At 37.5% G+C, this 22,306-nt stretch overlaps 2 protein-coding genes across 5 annotated transcripts in view; one reads left to right on the forward strand and one right to left on the reverse strand.

The window, feature by feature from the left end:
- IPCEF1 (interaction protein for cytohesin exchange factors 1) overlaps positions 1–22,306 on the forward strand; it is a 167,928-nt gene that overhangs the window by 107,237 nt on the left and 38,385 nt on the right. For all 4 annotated transcript variants that reach the window (XM_025294344.3, XM_025294347.3, XM_006074356.4 and 1 more), the window contains 2 exons: positions 18,008–18,081; positions 19,514–19,585. In XM_025294344.3, coding sequence (XP_025150129.1) covers positions 18,008–18,081; positions 19,514–19,585 — 146 coding nt within the window. The remainder of the gene's footprint in view (positions 1–18,007; positions 18,082–19,513; positions 19,586–22,306) is intronic.
- Positions 1–22,306, reverse strand: part of OPRM1 (opioid receptor mu 1) — a 161,656-nt gene that overhangs the window by 12,744 nt on the left and 126,606 nt on the right. The gene's annotated exons all lie outside the window — the stretch shown is intronic.

Below are 22,306 nucleotides of genomic sequence, written 5' to 3' on the forward strand. Positions count from 1 at the left end.
GTTTTACTTCATCTTTTTTGGGTGGAATCCAGCTTCTCGCTTCTCGGAAATTTAAATAATTTTTTAAATGCCTTAAATAATTAAGAAGATGGTTTAAAATGTCAGACAGATATGGAGAGAGACAGAAAGAAATGAGTGAATTAAGATCATTTATTTATTTAAATGAATTATGATCCTGTGACCTTGATGCAATCACTCCAAACATTTTGGTGTATGAGTTTGCAAACATTTTTATGTGTTTCCCAAAAATACAGTTATACCATGCGTGAGATCATAACTTGATTTTTTCACTAAGCAATTATTACAAAAATATTTTCATGTCTATATACTATATATATACTATATACTATACATATATACTATATGCATATATCATTTCTAATGGCTGTATTACATATGGATATATTATAGTTCATTAATGCATAGAATTTGAAATCAGAAATCTTGGTTTTAAAAATTCTTTATTTTATTTTATTTTTTTTTTTAAATTTTATTTTATTTTTAAACTTAACATAACTGTATTAGATTTGCCAAATATCAAAATGAATCCGCCACAGGTATACATGTGTTCCCTATTTTAAATTTCTTTAAAATATTTTAAAATTCTTTAAAATAGCTAACAGGAAATAGAATTTACAAACACACATATACTAAGTTGAATGTAAAGCAACATGTGTTTAATTTATAGTATATGTTTAATATGGGCTTCCTGGGTGGTGCTACTGGTAAAGAACTCCTGCATAAAGCCAATGCAGGAGACGTACAAGATGTGGGTTCGGTCCCTGGGTCAGGAAGATTCCCTTGGAGAAGGGCATGGCAACCCACTCCAGTATTCTTGCCTAGATAATTCCATGGCTAGAGGAGCCTGGAGGGCTCGCAAAGAGTCAGACATGACTGAAGTGATTTAGCATGCAAGTGTGTTTAATATATTTGCATTTATATAGTTATTGGTATGCGTATAAATATATTGATAGGTGAATGCGAGTGTGTGTGTGTATCTCGGTTATTCTTTTAAACGAGCAGGCAGGAAAATGAGTTTTGCCAGCATGGATATGAAGGACAAATGTCACAGAGTCCTTAGTCCTGCCCTTTCATACTAAGCTGTCTCATTGTAGGTCAGTGATGTAACTCAGTACGCATTCATTTTCTTATAAGTACCTTTTGACCAAGAATACCGTCCCTACGTAATTCAGAGTGGTTGTGAGAAGATTAAATGCATTTTAAGGCAATATATAAAAGATCAAAGGAATACGTATAATGGCAAATTTGTGTACACTTTAGATGAAATGTGTGTGTATAGCATTGCGATTTTAGGATGCAAAAGGGTTGTGCTAAGGATTTTCAAACACTAGAAATGTTTGCTTTTGTTTTGGCGGCAATGGCTGTCATGTGCTAGAGATTCTAAAAATACTCCTACTGACCCTGTGTAAAGGGTGATTTTTAAGCCATAAAACAGGAAAGTGAGCTAGGAGGCCCTGGGGGCATTCTTCAGCACAGTAGCTGCTAACCTGGAGTAAGAGCTTAGGTAATATGTGATTTAGTGATGAGGGCTGTGTGCACATTTTCCAAACAATAGAATGAGAAGTGACCCATGGGATGAGCTGAACTTTTGGTTAGATTTGAGGATTTTCCTGAGAAGTCATTATTTGAAGGTTTATCGTTCCCTGTGGAGCAAGCTTTTTAAGGTCCAAGGGACCAGATGCTTCTACTGACAAGCTAGCTGATAAACTCATCTGTCACCGTGCTGCTGTGTTTGGTTTTCCATAAAGTGTGTTTCCAGCACATTTTGAAAGGAAGCTATGCAGTGGAAGTGAAAAAAATATATATATATAGAATATTTTTTAAAGGAGCCAGAATTTAGAACATGTTTGAAACAATGTCTTCAAAAAGGACAAAAGGGACTTCCATGGTGGTTCAGTGGTTAAGACTCCATGCTTCCAAATGCAGGGGGTGAGGGTTGTGGGTTCTGTCCCTGATAGGGGAACTAAGATCCCACATACTGCACAGCATTCTCCCCGCCTCTCAAATAAATGAAAAGGACACAAGAAAATGACATCTTAGAGTTGAAGTTGTCCCTAGATTCAAAATCAGGAGGATGGGCGCTCCTCTGATGCTGGAGCCACTTATCAACCTAGGCCAACCCCGCCCCCCCCCACCCCGCCCCACCCTGCCCCTGGGCCTTCTTTCTTATCTGTTAGACTGGAATGTGAATCTCTGGCTATTCCCTGGGAAAGAGGCAGTCTCATGAACAGCATGTTAACCACTGATATTTTCTTATTGGAATCTTAGGAAACTTACTGTGGCAAATGCATTCTCATCCTTCACTGACAAATAATGATTTTCAGAGGAGTATCACCACATTTTTTGGAATTTATTTTTAGAAAATTGTAGTACCTCAAACATAACATGCAGTCACCCCTCTTAGCCATTTTGAAGGATACAGTTCAGTGGCATTAAGTATATTCACATTATTGTGCAACTGTATCCAGAACTCTTACCATCTTATAAAACCACAGTGCTATATTCAATATCTCCACCTCTGGAAACTACCATTCTACTTTCTTTCTTCATGAATTTGGCTATTCTTGGTACCCCATTCAACTGGAATCATGCAGTATTTGTCCTTTTGTGACTGGCTTATTTCACTAAGCATAATGTCTTCAAGGTTCTTTACATCATACTGTGGCATGTGTTAGAATTTTCTTCCTTTTTAAGACTGAATAATATCCCATTATATGTGTAGACCACATCTTACTTGCCCGTTCATATCTGTTGATGATCACTTGGATTGTACCCACCTTTTGAAGATAGTGAATAATGCTGCTGTGAATACAGGTATACAAAAGTCTTTTTGAGACCCTTCTTTCAATTCTTTCAGCTACATACCCAGAAGTGAAATTGCTGGATCATATGATAATTCTATTTTTAATTCTTTGAGGAACTGCCATACTGTTTTTTTTTTTTATGGTGGCCCTTTTACATGCCCACCAGTGACGCACAGGGGTTCCCTTTTCTCCGCATCTTCACCACCATTTGCTATTTCCTGGTTTTTTGTTTGTTCTTGTTTTTGGATAGTGGCCATACTCGCAGATATGAGGTACTGTCTCATGGTGGTTTCGATTTGCATTTTCCTAATGATTTGTCACCTTGAATATCTTTTCATGTGCCTTTTGGGCATTTATATATCTTCTTTGGACAACTGTCTTTTCCCAGTGGAGTCTGTTCAGCTGTGGCTGAGCAGTAACTTAATGGGACTCAAGAAACTCATGAAAGCAGTTTGAAGAGATTTGAAATTTTCTGGAGTTTTGGAAGATTTAATATGCATGGTGTGAAGGCACAATTATGTGCTATAATAACTGTAATTTTGAAACAATCTGCCTTATTTTTCTTATTTCCACCAAATTTCTAATATTGAAAGCAAACACGCCAGACTTCAGGTTTTCTTAAATGATGTTCCTTTATTTATTCTTCCCTCACTTCTGCTCTAGCCATGGATGGAAGATGACCTCTATTGGGAAACAAGACATGTAGCTTATTCTATAATACTGACATTTAGCCAAATGTCTTCCTATTCATTTAAAAAATTTCCTTCCTGTTTAGTGCTTTTTCTTCCCTTTTTTTTTTAACCCCTGACCATGCTGCCGAATAGACCAAGTCTAAGTAGGCGGAAGTAATAGCGTCTCTAGGGTTTTAAGGCTTCTAAAACACTGGTGGGAGTTGAAGCTGGATGTGGAAGATCACGTATGGCCTTCTGTGCTAAGGCTTGTGCCCTGTGGGGAAGATTTTATATTATAGAGAACAATAATAGAAGATTCTTTTATGCTAAAATTTCCACCTTGCTCTTATGATATTTCAGAAGATAATGACTACCTCTGTATGTCAGACTGCTAGAAAATTCACTGGTAACTTAATTTCGTTAAAACTATGATTTCGTAGGGAGAGAATGGAAGAATGTTTAAGTAAGCATGGCTAGCTAGGATTGCTGATTTCCAGATCATAGAGTGAGACGCCAGTCACTTGTATGTGTGCGTGCTTGGTCACTAATCATATCTGACTCTTTGAGACCCCATGGACTGTAGCCCGCCAGCTCCTCTGTCCATGGGATTTCCCAGGCAAGAATACTGGAGTGGGTTGCCATTTCCTTCTCTGGGGATCTTCCCAACCCAGGGAACAAACCATGTCTCTTGCGTCTCCTGGAGTACAGGCAGATTCTTAACCACTACACCACCTGGGAAGCCCGTGGTCACCACTTAAATATGACCTAATATGATAATGAAAGAGTCATATCCTTGGGCAGTTTTTAAAAGGAAATCATGAAGAGGGCTTCAGGTGCAGAGCAGATGGGCTGTTCGTGAGCAGGAACCACTAGTAGGAACGCTTTCTGTGAAAGGAATAGCATCGTGGTTTAGATTTCCCAGAAGCAGACCCTGAGAGAGAATTTAGGTGCAAGTACTTTATTTGGGAAGTGATACCGGAAATATTTGGAAAGGAAATGAGGAAGTGAGAAAAGGTGGAAAGTTAGCTGATAAAGCTCTCTTGAGCATGCAGATCGTGACTGTGGGTAGCTAAAGCTAAATTCTGCTGGGGAACTCTGAGAGCCTGTGAGAAAGACACACCTCTGAGTTTTCTTCCCAAGGGACGGGGACCCCAGAATATTTATACACCAAATCACATCAGTCATTGCTTGTCCTGGGGGCAGGGCACCCCTGCACAGATGGGGAGCTGGAATCTGGCAGCCAGAGAAGCCTCCCACAAAGAGATGCAAGGGCTGGCAGTGCAGTCTGGCCAGCGTGCCCCGGGTGATCAGGACGTGGCCGCGTGGCTGGGTTACCCACAGCATTCTCTGCAAGTGGTCGGCTTCCTTATGAGCCCTTTTCTCTCCCCCTGTTAGAGCCCCAGCCTCTTCAGTACCATTCTGATTATCACCACCACCACCTTCAGTCCCTTTTTATAATGAATGGCCACAATCTGTGGGTTCGGTAGGAAATCAGGCCTTTGTGTTGATTAGTCAAGAACACTTGCCAAATGTTTTCTATGTAGGACATCTATTTCTAAGCATTTATAAGAAGAAAAATCTCTTTGGATGAAAATCTCATTATATGCAAAATACAGTGCTAGATAAACCCAAATGCAATAGCATTTAAATAAAAGCATACCCCAGATACTGTATGAAGGATGCAGAGAGCTTGCTAGCATTACTGCTCTCCAAAGAATTTAAAATATTTTTCTACAGACATTAATCTGAGACAGAGGAAATAAGGAGAGCTTAGACTGAGAAGGAGCTATTTGGAGGGCTCGGCTGACAGTGAGCAGAGTGAAAAACTTATTTTACTTCACCTTTGTCTTTTTTGGGTCATTCCTTCTATTTTCTTTCCCAATTCTTCTCATTAATAATAAAATCTTAAATTTTATTTTAACTGTATAAAATTATATAGTTCTGACAACTTTACAGTATTACATAGATTCATATTAATTCTAATTAGGCTCACTGACCCAAGAGGTTAAATGCTCTGCCTAGGATTACACAGTAAGTGGCTTGCTTCAAGATACTCTGATTCAAGTCCAGGATTCTTTCTTCTATGACATTTGTCAACTGCAGAGTCTCTTATGATATTTCATCTGTGGTTGAGACTGAAGAAATTGTTGTCTAGAATTATTTAACTGACTTCTGGGTTCTGGTCTGAGTTTTGTCACTTTAATGAACCATATAATTTTTCTATTGTACAATGCCAAGCTATTTATTGGTTGTGCTGGGTCTTAGTTGTGGCATTTGAATGCTTAGTTCAGGCATGTGGGATCTAGTTCCCTGATCAGGGATTGAACACAGATCCCCTGTGTTAGGAATGCAGATCTTAGGCACTAGAGCACTGAGGAAGTCCTGAATGCTAGTCTAGTTTCATGTCTAGGTTAAACAGTGATCAATTTTGTAAATTCTGGCATTTGAATATGATTAATTTTTCTCTAAATACTAAGATATTAGTACCTAGATGTCATATACTTAGTACTCAACAAAAGTTAGGTTTTACTAGAGATTTTACTCAAGATCATTATAATTACTTCTCAACAAAGGTCCGTTTAGTTAAAACTATGGTCTTTTCAGTAGTCATGGATGGATGTGAGAGTTGGACTATAAAGAAAGCTGAGTGCCGAAGAATTGATGCTTCTGAACTGTGGTGTTGGAGAAGACACTCAAGAGTTCCTTGGACTGCAAGGAGATCCAAGCAGTCCATCCTAAAGGAGATCAGTCCTGAATATTCATTGGAAGGACTGATGTTGAAGCTGAAACTCCAGTACTTTGGCCACCTGATGCAAAGAATTGACTCATTTGAAAAGACCCTGATGCTGGGAAAGATTGAAGGCGGGAGAAGAAAGGGATGACAGAGGATAAGATGGTTGCATGGCATCACTGACTCAATGGACATGAGTTCAAGTAAACTCCAGGATTTGGTGATGGACAGGGAGGCCTGCCGCACTGCAGTCCATGGGGTGGCAAAGAGTCAGACACTACTGAGTGACTGAACTGAACTGACTGATACTTCTCAAAAGGATTTCAAGTGTTCTCACTGCCAGTCTTGCTTCTGATATCTAAACGAAGAGAGAAAATCATTCTTTCTCTTCCTTTGCAGTGCTTATCAAAACCCCGTGCTAATAATGTCAGCTGTCCGCCTGCAGGCCCACATAACTAGCAGACTGGAGACGGCCGTGGTGTATAATCTTTCTAGTTCCTTTCCTGAAAGGAAGAGGGAGTTGAGTTCACTTTTAATAACAAAGCAGCATCACATAGTCTGTCATCTAGAGAGAAAAGCCAACTCCACTTTCAAGGAATTTTTTGAGGGGAAGGAAAACTATTAAAATCACCTAAAAGTAAGGACAAGGTCACTACTAAAAGTTTTTAGACTGTGTTCCACTAACCATCTTGTAGTCAAAATTCTGTGCTCTGTTTTTATTTGTGGGGTTTTGTCACCATGTTTATTATATTCAACTGAGTTAATTTGTTTCTATTTGTTTTTAATTTTGGGAACTGCTTCTTTTTTGTTTGCATTTTTAAAAAAATACAAATCATTTATCCAATTTCAAAGTCAAAACTATATAACTAATTATAACCAGGTGAGTCTTACTTTTGTCCCTGTTCCTCTACCCTTTTGCCTCCCTCCTTTTACTTTTGTTTTTTAAATTTTTTTCTATGATTAATTTTTACAAATAAAGATGAGTATGTAGGCATGAACATATCCTATCTCTTTTTTCTTACATAAAATTAGAATACTGTATCTATTGTGCTATACCTTACTTTTTCTCTTACCTTGTCCTGAAGATTACCCTGTATGTATATATGTAATTTTTCTTAGTTATTCATTGTATGTGGATACCATACATACTTTATTCAATTGTCCCCTGATGATAGACATTTGAATTCTTTACAGTCTTTTGTTCTTGCAAATAATGATATAATTCATATGCCATTCAACATATTTATATTTAGGACAGATCCCAGGAGTAGGGTTTCTGGGTCAAAGAGTAAATACATTTTTGCTAGTTATTGCTCAGTTTCCTTGCAGTGGCTTCCATTTTTGCATTACCGCCAACAGTGTGTGAGTTCATATAAAGTTGTTATAAAATATTGGCTTATTCCCTGTGCTGCACAGTATATACCTGTAATTTATCTATTTTATACCCGGTAGTTTGTACCTCTTAATCCCCCTCACCCATTTTTCTCCTCCCCCGACCCCTCTCTCCACTGGCAGCCACCAGTCTGTTCTCTGTGTATGTGAGTCTATTTCTGCCTTGCTGTATTTGTTTATTCATTTTAGTTTTTAGATTTCACATATAAGTGAAAACACACAGTATTTGTCTCTTCCCATCTGACTTAATCCACTAAGCATAATACCCTCTAGGTCCATTCACATTGTTGCTAATGTCAAAATTTAATTCTTTTTTATAGCTAAGTAATATTCCATTCCATTATGTATATGTATACCACATCCTCTTTATCCAGTTATGTTGATGGACAAGAAAATTGGGCAGCAATACTCATATCAGGCAAAGTAGACTTAAAAATCTATAACAAAAGACAAAGAAGGGCATTATATAATGATAAACAATTCAATCCAAGAAGAGGATATATCATTTGTAAACATAAATGTATCTACTATAGAAACATCTAAATATATAAAGCAACTATTAACAGACATAGAGGAAGACATTGACAGTAATATAATGCAAGAGGACTTTAGTAGCCTACTTATATCAATGGACAGATTATCCAGTCAGAAAATCAATAAGGAAATAGTGGCCTGAAAAGACACATTAGATCAGATAGACTTAATAGATAGCCACAGAACATTCCATCAACATCAGCAGAATACATATTCTTTTCAAGTGAACATGAAACTTTGTCCAAGATATGTTACATGCTAAGCTACAAAATAAGTTTCAGTAAATTTCAAAAAATTAAAATTATTTCAAATATTTTTTCTTACCATAGTAGTATGCAACTAGAAGTCAATTTCAGGAACAAAAGTGGAAAAACCACAAACACATGGAAACAAAAAAACTTGCTACTAAAAACCTAATGAGTTAATGAGAAGATCAAAGAGGAAATCAGAAAATATCTTGAGACAAATAGAAATATTACTTTTCAAAATCTATGGGATGAAGCAAAAACAGTTCTAAGAGATGTTTTTAGTGATGTAGGCCTACCTTAAGAAATAAGAAAAATCTCAAGTAAACAACCTAAACTTTCCATCTAAAGGAATTAGAAAAAGAACAAAGCCCAAAGTCAGCAAAAGGAAGGAAATAATAAAGATTAGAGAGGAAATAGAGACTAAAAAAATAGTTAAAAAGATCAATGAAAGAAACTAAGAGTTGTTTTTTAGAAAGATATTTTTAAAACTGGTAAACCTTTAGCCAGACTCATTAAGAAAAAAAGAGAGTGAGACCAAATAAACAAAATTAGAAATGAAATAGGAGAAGTTACAACCAATGTAAACCAATGTCACAAAAATATAGTCACAAGTGAATACCACAAAGTTTTATGCCAAAAAATTGGCATAAAGAAATGATTAATTCCTAGAGATGTACAATCTTACAAGATTGAATTAGAAAGGAATAGAAAATCTAAATAGACCAATTCTTGATGCTGAAATTGAATCAGTAATCCAAAATCTCCCAACAAATAAAACTTCAAGACCAGATGGCTTCACAGGGGAATTCTGCCAAACATTAAAAAAAGAGTTAATCCTTCTCAAAGTATTTCAAAAAATTAAAGAGGAGGAAATACTTTCTAGCTCATTCTACAAGGTCAACATTACCCTGATAACAAAATCAAAGACACTGCAAAACAAGAAAATTGAAGGCCATTAGAATTTAGTGACTACTGTTCCAAAGTGACATGAGAGTGAACTGCTCTGCTTAGAGTTTAGACTTTGCTTGTTTCCTTGGAAGGAAAGTTATGACCAACCTAGACAGCATATTAAAAAGCAGAGACATTACTTTGCCAACAAAGATCCATCTAGTCAAGGCTATGGTTTTTCCAGTGGTCATGTATGGATGTGAGAGTTGGACTATAAAGAAAGCTGAGTGCTGAAGAACTGATGCTTTTGAACTCTGGTGTTGGAGAAGACTCTTGAGAGTCCCTTGGAGTTGCAAGGAGATCCAACCACTCCATCCTAAAGGAGATCAGTCCTGGGTGTTCATTGGAAGGACTGATGTTGAAGCTGAAACTCCAATACTTTGGCCACCTGATGCAAAGAGCCAACTCACTGGAAAAGACCCTGATGCTGGGAAAGATTGAGGGTAGGAGGAGAAGGGGACCACAGAGGATGAGATGGTTTGATGGCATCACCGACTCAATGGACATGGGTTTGGGTGAACTCCGGGAGTTGGTGATGGACAGAGAGGCCTGGCGTGCTGCAATTCATGGGGTCACAAAGAGTCAGACACAAATGAGCAACTGAACTGAACTGAACTGAACTGGTTCCAACATACTGGGAGTTTCAGGGTAGAACTGAGCAAACCATGGATTTATGTGGAGTACTAAAGTTTTACAAATTTCCCAATTTTGATATTCATTGGGTAATTTCACTGAAGTTTATTTAAAGTAATTTCAAGAGTGTCAAATACATATTCATGCATAACTGCAAAAGCATATTACAAAGAAGTCTATATTTTGTTTTTTAAACTATTTTCCCCTTGAATTTAAGATATTCATTTAAAGACCTATACTTTATTGAATAACAGGATTTTGAGGGAAATGGTACAAGGAAAATACACATGGTTTCTAAGGTGCCTCTTGATTTCAGAATTATTGAAATGTAAAAAATCAGGCTTCTTAGAATCAAGGAAATAGTGTTCCACTGAGAATAGACAGGTAATTATACTCTTTATTTTTAACCATGAAATACATAATCGTTTCCTCTATTATACTTCATTTGTTTCTGGCTTGGTCTTCTTTGACCTACTTAGTCTCTGGGATATATTTATAACACTCTTATTTTTCTAGGTCTGCCCTTCTACCTTTCTGACATATGTAGGTCCTTAAGAACTGATTTTGTCTATTTTGTACTATGAAAAAGTCAAACTTTATTGATGGCAATGAACACTTATTTTGCATTTAGATATTAAAACTTAACATCCTATTTTAATTAATTTAAAAAATATGTCCGAGTGTGGCAAATTCTATGTAAAATATTTTTCACTCTAAAATTCCTGTAGTCCAAAATGGAAGCAAATAAGAAATTTTAACCTAATTTTGTGTCTAAAGTTTGAACAAGTCATACTGAGTCATCTGTGGACTCATCAAAGACCTCATATTTTGCCTTCTTTTACGTCTTATGGATAGACAAACAGGAAACATTTCATTATTTTTTACTCCCCAAACTTTTCCTGCATCTCATATTTTTAAAAACAGCTTTATTGAGATATATTTTACATATCATAAAATTACACTATTCAGATTTACAACTCAATGATTTTTGGTAAATTTACTGAGTGATGAGCCATCATAATAAATCAGCTTTAAATAATTTTCATTATATCAATAAAATCCTTTATGCCTTTACAGCCAATCTTCGTTCCCCCTCCAGGCAACCACTATTCTACTTTCTGTCTTTATAGATAGATTTGCCTTTTCTCTACATTTTATATAAAAGAATAATATAGTATTACATGATTTCTTGTGTCTGTCTTTTACTTAGCATTATGTTTCCAAGATTCTTCTATGTTTGAGCTCATGTCAATTGTTCACTAAACAGTATTCTGTTGTATGAATATACCACACTATTTACCAGTTGATGGATATTTAGATTGTTTCCAGGTTTGAGCTATTATGAATACTGCTGCTATAAATGTTTGCAAGCAGATCTTTGCATGGGCATATGCTTTCATTTCTCTTGGGTAGATACCTAGGAATGGAATCGCTAAGTTGTATGGTAATTATTAATATATATTTATATTTTTTAGAAACTGCCAAACGTTTTCCCAGGTGACTTATGCATCTCATTTTAGCACTTTATTGACTGAGGAAAAAGACCATGTTTCTGTCCTTCATTCATTCATAAAGCTCATTTCTTTATTTCATTTGTGTTGAACACCTTCAGTTCAGTTCAGTCGCTCAGTCGTGTCCGACTCTTTGTGACCCCATGAATCGCAGCACGCCAGGCCTCCCTGTCCATCACCAACTCCCGGAGTTCACCCAGACTCACATCCATCGAGTCAGTGATGCCATCCAGCCATCTCATCCTCTGTCGTCCCCTTCTCCTCCTGCCCCTAATCCCTCCCAGCATCAGAGTCTTTTCCAATGAGTCAACTCTTCGCATGAGGTGGCCAAAGTACTGGAGTTTCAGCTTTAGCATCATTCCTTCCAAAGAACACCCAGGACTGGTCTCCTTTAGAATGGACTGGTTGGATCTCCTTGCAGTCCAAGGGACTCTCAATAGTCTTCTCCAACACCACAGTTCAAAAGCATCAAAAGTTGAACACCTTAGCTTATCTCAATAATTGATGATATAACTGTAAACAACAAAATTATTTCCCTCAAGGTGCTCAGTCTGTTGGAGAAACAGAGTAATACCTTGGTAACTAAATACATAAAGAGAAGTATGGTAAGCAGAGCCCACTGTGGAGGTTGGGACATAAAGCGGAGGGCATTAATTTCAAGCTTGGAGGAGCAAGCGAAAGTTTTGGAGAAGGTCACACCTAAGTTGATTCATGGAGACATATCTAGGAAAGTGAGAGAGGAAGGGCTTTTTAAGCCTAGGAACAGGAGGCATCCTGCCCTGCTTGCAGTCAGAACCCCTTTACCCAGATCGGTTTTACTTTTCTCTGTAGTAATTATTGCTTAGAGTGTGCTATGGAATTTATGTGCTCATATATTGAGCTATTGTCCATTTTCTCCTTGAAAGTAGATATCTCTGTCTGTTTTGTTCACTGATAAAGCCCAAATATCTGACACAGTGCCTGACACAAAAGAGGTACTCAGTAAATGTTCATTGAATAAATGAATGTATAACATGAACAGTTTTAATAAACATGTGTGTTTAATGCTGCTAATATACCAACTGCAGATGAAACTTCACTAAGTTGAACAAAATCAGAGTTGCTAGAAAAGTGGAAGGATGAATATGTGGTATTTAAGATTGTAGAGCATCATATCACAAAGTGAAAAGCAGTGTCTTGTTTCAGAATATAAGACTAAATCTGATAAGACAAGTTTGCGCAGTGACCAAAGGATGGTGTGATACTTCTGGTAAGAGAACAAGATTTTTATGACATTAGAATCCAGGGAGAAAATTGCAGGTACCAATGAAGAACTTTCAAGTAACTTTTCAGAAAGTTAGAAATGATTGAAGAGGAAGGATGCTATTTGAGAAAGTTAGTTCAGTTAATGCAATAAGGAACAAGGGATCTGAGGGGGTGGGAGGAGGGAAAGGAGGAGAAAACTGTCATTTCCTTAGGATTTTCCCACTGTGATTGTCATTTTTGAGGCATTTTTTGCAAGTCAAATAAGCAAAGACAATTTTTGACACAGTTATCTGTGATTTTGAATACAGTTTGAACATAAAGTGAGAAATGCCTTTGCTCATAGAAGAAAAATTTACTGGGGAAATATTAAGGTATCTTTTACTTATTTTTATTTAGGCTCTTATTTGAAGGAATCTCAGCCATTTCAGTTTTGCCAGAAAGGAATCCACCAAAATGAAGATTTACAGTTTTTCTCTTACATATATCTGTATTTAGTTTTTTGTTGATTTATTTTTGTGTTGTTGTCATTTAAGATGGCCTTCTTGTTCTAATAACAGATTATCTAGAGAGTACTAATGCTATAAATTGGGTATCAATTATAATTCAGCTCAATAGAAGTATTTTTTCTGTGTTTTAATTTTTTCATTTACTTTTGGTTGAGTAAGGGGTAGGGACACTAGAGAAAATGAAACTATATAATTGTGAAAGTGAAAAAGTGAAAGTGTTAGTTGCTCGGTCAAGTCTGACTCTGTGATACCACGGACTGTAGCTCTCCGGGCTCTTCTGTCCATGGGATTCTCCAGGCAAGAATACTGAAGTGAGTAGCCATTCCCTTCTCCAGAGAAGATGAAACTATGTAATTAACCATGAAGTAATCATGAAAGGCCTTTTATACTCTGCTTAAACACTTAAGGAAATGGCAACCCACTCCAGTAATCTTGCCTGGAAAATCCCATGGATGGAGGAGCCTGGTAGGTTACAGTCCATGGGGTCCCAAAGAGCCAGACATGACTGAGAGACTTCACTTTAAACACTTAGACTTTCTCCAAGAGCAATTGGGAACCATGCAGGATTTTAATGAAAGAAGAGGTTTGTGGAGTGAAGATTTGCTGTGATTATGATTTGGACACTCAATCAGAGGCAAAAAACAGAACTATGGAGAGGGATAATGGTTAATGGTTAATGGTTAATGGTTTCGAGGACTTCTGCAGTAATGGTGGTCTGAAGGCGGTGTGGGTAACAGAAGCTTTGAAGAGCTGTGGCAGATGCAGCAATGATACAACTTAGTGGTTACTTGCACAGATGCTGAGAAGGAGATTGAAGTGTCAAAGATGTCTCCCATATTTCCTGTTATTGGACAACTGGATAGAAAGTGACATCATTCACTTCAGAGGAGAACACAAGAGAAAGAGAAGCAGGCCTTTCATGGAGGGAGATGATGAGTTTGGTCTTGGATTTATCACTCCTGAGGGGAGAATCTTAGTTTGTGCTGCCACATAGCAAAATACCATAGTCTGCATGGCTCAAACAACAAATATTTGTTTGTCAGAGTTCTGGAGCCTAGGAAGTCCAAGATCCAGGTCTAGTGGATTCCATATCAGATGAGAGGTTTCTTTCTGGTTGGAAGACAGCTGCTTTCTTGCCATATGTTCAGATGGAGGAGGCATGGGCAGGAGCGGGAAAGCACTGGTGTCTTCATCTTTTTATAAGGGCACTAATTCCGTCCTAGGGGTTTCCCCCTTATTACTTCATCTAAACCAAACTACTTCCCCAGGACCCCACTTAGAATACCATCATGTTAGGGCTTCAAAATATGAATTTGGGATGTGGGGGAACACAAATATTGGGTCCATAGGGAGCCTGTGGAATACTCATCGAATAGGTACATTAGGCAGTTGGATCTTGGGATGGGCGCACTAGGATTGAAAGGAGTTTGTGGCTGTAGGTTTTGGATACATGTGTACAAATGTGGTTATACAAGCTGCCATGGAAATGTGTATGATCCCCTGTAGAGGGTATTGGAATAAGAAGAGACTGAGTTTGTACTTAGAAATCTGGGGCATAAGGAACAGAGGGGGAAAGAAGACCCTATGAAAGAAAGCAAGGAGCAGTTAAATGGGGAAGAGGAGGAGGCTGCAGAAATGCATTGTCAGAAAAGAGACATTTCATGAGGGAGGGAGTGGGCTGGAGTGTCAGTTTCCAGAGTTCAAGTAACTGAGTGCTAAAAAGGGTACATGGGATTTAGCAACATGAAAATCATTGCGGTTTTCAGCAACAACTCTTTCTGTGGACTAGTGGGTGTAGAAATCAATGAAGGTAGGAAATAGAAACAAATGGTGAATATAAATTGTTTTATTCTTTCTAAAGTAATTGCAGGAATTTACATTAAAATACCCTAGCCCCAAATAGCATTTTTTTAATTGAGGTAAAATTCACATGAGACTGTTGTTTAGTTGCCAAGTCAGGTCCAGCTCTTTGCGACCCCATGGACGGGTGCCCACCAGGCTCCTCTGTCTGTGGAATTTTTCAGGCAAGAATACTGGAGTGGGTTGCCATTTCCTTCTCCAGAGGATCTTCCCAACCCAGGGACTGAACCCACATTTCCTGCATTGGCAGATGGATTCTTTATCTCTGAGCTATCAAGGAAGTCCTCACATGAGATTACCCATTCTTAAATGAGTAATTCAGTGGTATTTAGTACCCTCACAAGGTGCAGCCACTTCCTCTATCTAGTTCTAAAACATTTTCAACAACCCAAAGGAAAACTCACGCCCATTAAGCAGTTGCTCCCTATCCCCTCCTGCTCATGGCCCCTGACAACCACTAATCTGTCTTCTGTTTCTATGGATTTATCTATTTTGGCTATTTCACATAAATGAAATTATGCAATATATAGTGTTTTGTGTCACTTCTTTTCCTTTATATAATGTTCTCAAGGTTCATCCACATTAGAGTATTTATCAGTACTTCCTTCGTTTTTTATGACAGAATAATATTCCATTGTATGGATAGGCCACTGTCTGTTCCTCTGTTGCTGGACACTTAGACTGTTTCCGCTTTTTGACTATTGTGAAATAATGCTGCTGTGAACACGCATGTATTTATTTGAGCACCTGTTTTCACTTCTTTTGGGGTATATAAGAGTGGAATTTCTGGAGCCTAATGTAATTTTTTTAAAAACTCTAATTTTTAGTATGGGTGAGGGAGGGTTGGTTAGGAGTTTGGGATGGCAGATGCAAACTTTTATTATATAGAATGGATAAATGGCGAGATCCTACTATATAGCACAGGGAACTATGTTCAATATTCTGTGATGAACCATAGTGGAAAAGCTGAATAGCTGAATAGCTGAATCACTTAGCTATACAGCAGAAAGGAACACAATATTGTAAATAAATCAATTATACTTCAATTAAATAAATGAAAAATAGTATACTTTTATATAATGCTAACTGAGAGTCCACAAAAAAGCATTGTGCATTGTAGAGAAAGTTGAATCTCTTCAAATGCTTTACATTCTCTTTAGATAGGATTGGTGAAACCATCTTCCAGTGATTAAATAGCCCATCCAAAAATAAATAAGTCTAATTGGAAAAACATAACTTTTAAAGAAGGAAGTATCCTTTGAATTGAGTTTTGAGTTTTATAAGAAGAAAGATCTTCGAGCGAAGAGTCTGGCTAAGTTGGTGCACGTAGGAGAGAACAGACAGAACAGACCTAAGATTGGAAGTTTCACAGTTTAATTTTTCTGAAGAAAGAGTGCAAGTTATACCCTAGTTGGTGATAAGGGAAAGAAGCACAGATGAAAGCATGAACTATGAGCACTCAAGGTGCTGACCTAACAACTAGCTGCCTTTAATTGTGTTTTCAAAACCAATTTTTACATATCCTCTAATAACCACTGAATCATTTATGTTTTGCTTTGTTTTTCTGGCCATGCGGTGCAGCATGTGGAATCTTAGTTCTCCCACCCATGCCCCCTGCGTTGGGAACTTGGAGTCTTAACCACTGGACTGCCAGGGATATCCTAGACTCACCTACGTTTAATGTTGTGGACTGTATTTCTCCATTCAGAGACATTAGTGTAGATGGAAGATTTGAGTTCTATCTGTGACAAGCAATCTAGCCTCCTGTGGTTCAGTTAAATTTTATTCATAAAGGCTAAGAAATTTTTTAGAGGCAGAGCAATGATTATATTCCCTGTGAAATGTTTGGTATTGTTTAATCTTTTATCTTGAAGTCTCATAGTTTTTATATAAAACTTTCATAATGAATCAGGTAAAGTACAAAACTCACTAGATTTTAAATAATGGTTGGAATAAATTAGGTTAAGTTGCTGAAATGCCCAACATCTTTTATTATTTGTTGAGAAGATTTTTAATATTTATAGTTGAAACACTGACATGCACTTTTTAAAAAACATTCTATTTTGCATTGGGGTATAATCGATTAACAATGTTGTGATATTTTCAGATGCTCAGCAGAGCAACTCAGCCATACATATACCTGTATCCATTTTTCTCTAAATGGTGTTTTAAAGTGGCATTCGTTTTATGTCCTTAAAAGTATCATTTTCCTGTGCACTCTTTCCTTTATAGAAAGAACTCGAGGAATTGATTATGGAACTGAGTTTTCCAAGACATGGCTCTGTGATTTAACCCTCTGGGAACTTACTAAACTTGAGAGAGAAAATAATGTTTGTTGAGTATCTGTTAAGTGTTTTATTTTTCCGAGCTTATTTAAATCCTAAAACAACCAGTAAGTGGTGGATCCATGATATGAACCTCAATTTTAATTAACTCCAAAATCAGGCCTCTGTTCATCATGTAATAGGGCATGCTGTTAATGACTCTCTGTGATGCTAATTAGGTTCCATCTTAGACACTTGCAGCTCACTAGAGAAGTAGGATGAGAAAGATCCTGAAGATGGCCATGGGCTCAAGGGGAAGTGGAGCTCTGATCAGTTAGCTCTGATGGTTTCTAGAAAGACAGACAAGAAGGGGTTGGGTGGGTCTTACTTGTGCCACAGGTTGGCTGTCCCTAAACTGTGTCATGTTACTTCTCAGAGAAGATTCTGGATGCTTTGTTAGAAGAATATTAATTTCTCTTATAAAATGTATGTCCGGGGGAAGTCCAATGCTGATTCAGAGAAGTATCTTTTGATCCTCCTCCATTTCACTTGTTCTGTCCCTGTTTAACATATAATCTCAATAAACGAACTGCTAGGATTGATGCATTTATTCCTATTTGTGGTGTGTGTTTATTTCAGGCAGAAAAAGCTGATGGATTTGTTAACCTGCCTGATTTCACAGTAGAGAAAGCGTCTGAATGCAAGAAAAAGCAGTAAGTTGTCTATCATTTCCCACAAAATAATGGGGCCAAGATAACAGCCTTTTTATAAGCTCCTCAGGTGATATGGTGGTTTAGAAGTTCATGATGATGATATTCAAATGTCTAAAAATTTTTACTTTATGGTTTGGTACACCAAACAGTAATATAAGCTTTAACCTCTTGTTTTCTGGAATTTCACTTTGTGAAGCAGATGGTTTTTAAAACCCCATGGAGCCCTGGCAGGGCATGCTGCTAATGACCATGTCCATGATCCAATGAGAAACGAGCCACCAACCAGGACTGGCAGGGTGATCAGATGTCAAGAATGTGTCCTTGTAAAGAGAATGGCTAGTTAAATAGGACTCACAAGAGCAGCAGATATGATATGAGACCCGTTTCTTTTTCTTAGTTCATGAAATTGTCAGTAGCATTCTGAAATTGAATTCTCTGAGTTGTCTTAGACTTGGGGATTGCACCCTGATACACTTAAAGTCTAAGAGATTTGATAAGCAATGGGAGCCAGAGTCCCCAGCCTAGATCAACTCTCCAGACTCCCAGTCAAGTGCTCTTCCCATAACAGGATCCATCTTCATTTTGTATATGTGTCTTTTTCATCTTTTACTTATTCTTTGTTCTGCTTTTGACATCACTTCCTGTTTTGTTAGAAAAGGGCAGTTCCCTATTGACCTGTGTTTCTAGTAGCAGCAACTGATTATTAAAAAAAAAAAAAAATTAACCTGTTGTGAGTTTTAAGTCTGTGCCCTTGTGATGTAGCTGTGTCAGAAAGTACCTAGTGATGCATGAGGTTGCGTCGATTCTTGTGGTTTTGACCAAACTGGTCACGTACAAAAACTCTGGTCCACACTGCGGGACTTCCTGTCTAAATGGTAAAGAGGAAATACTTTGTTATCGTCAATGTTTTTATACTTTTCTTTTAAACTCAAAAATCTGCCTCGTATTTTTTCTTTACCAATAGAGGATAGCTTGGTTAATGTTTTTGATGTGTTGTCAGAGTATAGAAATTTTATACTTAATTATTTTTCTATAAATGCAGTTATTGTATCTGAATTTAAATACTTTGCTTGTTGGAGTTGATCTGGGTACTTTGAAGTTGCACATCTACCACTTTATATTTTAGTTTATTGTCTCTATAACAAATAGCAATTGAAAATAAAAGAATATGTTCATATGTTTTAAGAACAGACTATTGATTAGTCAAGACTAAGTCCTGGTCTGAAAGTCCTGACATGATGAATTCACCCTCTGCTCCCTACATGTAATAGAGATTAGACAATAGATATTTAATTAAAAATTCTGCTTTTGTAAATTAATAAAGAAATCAGATAAACTTACCATATATATAGTTGACTGTTTTACTGTTGACTGCATTGTTGACTGTACTAATTTCTAACTTCTCATGTGTCTGTGCTTTTCCCCTTCCAAGTGCTTTTAAGATCAGTCATCCACAGATCAAGACCTTTTATTTCGCTGCTGAGAATGTGCAGGAAATGAACCTGTAAGTAGAGAAAAATCACTCGATATAATCTATATAGATTATTTTGGTTAAGTGTCTGGATTTTAAGCATATGTGCATTTCATTTATTTCTGCTGCTTTACAACCTAAACTCCTTAGCGGTTATAAAGTCTTTCTGCTTTCTTTCCTAGTGTTTGGAAGCATTTTGGAGCACTACACAGATCAAAATGGCTGTTTTAGGAAGAAGTAGTAGGGTTCTTCTAAGGGAAGCACTCAGACACTAGACTGAGAAAGGAAAAGACAGACGACATTGTAAGAAAATGTGAAAGTGAGAATTAGCATCACAGGGAGAAAAGCCTGCAAGAATTGTGTTACAGGTCCCACAGCTTTCAGAATTCTACATGGAAACTCTCTGCAGGACTTCGTATGTGCTGTGTGATTGTCATGGTGACTCATGTTTATCATCTCTCCATGTTCTATCCTGAACATTTTGCAGCACGTCTTTGTTCAGAGTACCTTTAATATAAAAATCTATATCACTAACTTCATTTCCTGTTTGCTCAGGTTAATTGGAATACCCTGGTAGAGCACTGCCTGCCTTGCAACATCCCCTGCTGGTTTAGATTACAGTGTGATCCCAGTGGGTCTTATTTGAATGAAACTATATATATTTGAGGTGCTTGTGGCATTGGAGGGCGTTCTGTTTAATAAGTCCTATTCTCAGAATTGTCAATGTTTTGTTGCTTTCAGTTAATTAATTAAAAATATGTGTATGGATTATCTATGATGTACTCCCTGGTGATAGATCCTGGGCATTAAAAATGAAGAATACAGATTTAATATCTCCATTCATAGAGCTTATTGTTTAACCTATTTATATTTTTGTATCTAATTATATCTATTAATTTAGACATAATGACTTTATCCATTTGCTCTGTGTAATTTCTTTTTTGCCTGTTGCTCAAGAAACTTAAAGAAAAGAAAAAAACTGCTTTTCACTAAGCACGCATGAGCAAGAGTACACACACGCATGCACACACACACACACACACACACACACGCACACACACAGAGCACCTTACTCTGTATCCTCACAGAAGCTCTTTGTCACTAGAATCATTCCATCTGTTCCCTAGATTTACCTTCCCATTACAAACCTTCAAATGAGGGCAGAATGGCTTTTTAGCACAAAGTTAGGAAACCCTGTGTTAGAAATAACAAAGCAAGGTATTGGCAATCGAGTCTTCCAAACGAGTCTTTTATTTCCTTGGACAAAGGAAGAAATAGTTTCTATCCTCTTTTGATTTTAGCTTTTCCCTCTGACTTTCTCAAGCATCTGAGAAAAATAGGAGCAGATACACAAAAGGAGGATGAGATGGTTAGATAGCATCACTGACTCAATGGACATGAGTTTGAGCAAACTCCGAGAGATAGTGCAGAACAGGGAAGCCTTGGCGTGCTATAACCTGGTGTCACAAAAAGTCAGCTATAACTTAGAAGACTGAACAACAACACAAAAGGAGAAGATGAAAAACTTGACAGTCAAAGTTCTTTATTTCTCTTTTTATTTGCATTGGTAACTCTAAATCCTATTGATTAGCAAAGTTCAGTTCAGTTGCTCAGTTGTGTCCAACTCTTTGTGACCCCATGGACTGTAACCCACCAGGCTGTCTGCCCACGGAATTCTCTAGTCAAGAATACTGAAGTAGGTAGCCATTCCTTTCTCCAGTGAATCTTCCTGACTCAGGGATCAAACCCAGGTCTCTTGCATTGCAGTTGGACTCCTTACTTTCTGGGCCACGAGGGAAGCCCTTTTTAAGCTTTACTGGTGGTGAAATAGAGCTGCCCGTCAGCCACCTCTCCGCATCCCCATAGGCTCTTGCCAGTACCTAGCTTCTCCCACGAACTTCCTGTATCTCCAGCTTTCTTCCATTCTGTATCTTTTCTGTTCATCCCAGGGCTGGTTCTTTCAAAGTAGTTCTGTTCACTCCAACAAGGGGGAGAGTAAGACCGACTATACCAGGAAAACAATGACTACAAAGTCTTTTGTTACCTAGAGAATTTCTCTAGCTACATGGTGAAACCCATTTTAAAAGTGTGAGACCCTTACAAGATTATCTGAAACTCCTCTATTTCAGGCAAATTTGCTCTCTCAATCACACATCAGAGTTATTTAGCTCTTGCTCACCCACTACTCCAGTTTTGCTTACATATCTGGTCCATTCATCTTCCCTTTGAAGTGATCTATCTAATGGGGAATACAGTTATATGAGCATTAGCTACACACTCTGCCTATTTGACTATTAAGTCTAAGCCTTTCACAGTTATCAAAGCCAAAGTCTTTGGGCCTTTCTATGCTGTGAAGATCTGTGTTACTTGAGGTTATTTTAGCATTTATCTTTCCAGCTTACAAATAAGATTATAAATTGAAATTTGAGTGTGAGGTGTCCTGGCCCCATATTTTTGAATCTCTCAGTGACCTTTATACACAAAAATTGTTTATCTGGCCACTCATAAGTAAATGGCTCATTTTGTCTATGCCTGAATGTATCATAATTTTTTATTTATAATATCATTATTAAGCTTTATTTGGAGAAGGCAATGGCACCCCACTCCGATACTCTTGCCTGGAAAACCCCATGGATGGAGGAGCCTGGTAAACTGCAAACCTGGGTTCGCTATGAGTCAGACACGACTAAGTGACTTCACTTTCACTTTTCACTTTCACGCATTGGAGAAGGACAATGGCAACCCACTCCAGTG

Source organism: Bubalus bubalis, chromosome 10 (genome assembly GCF_019923935.1).
Source record: "Bubalus bubalis isolate 160015118507 breed Murrah chromosome 10, NDDB_SH_1, whole genome shotgun sequence".
NCBI lineage: Eukaryota > Metazoa > Chordata > Mammalia > Artiodactyla > Bovidae > Bubalus > Bubalus bubalis.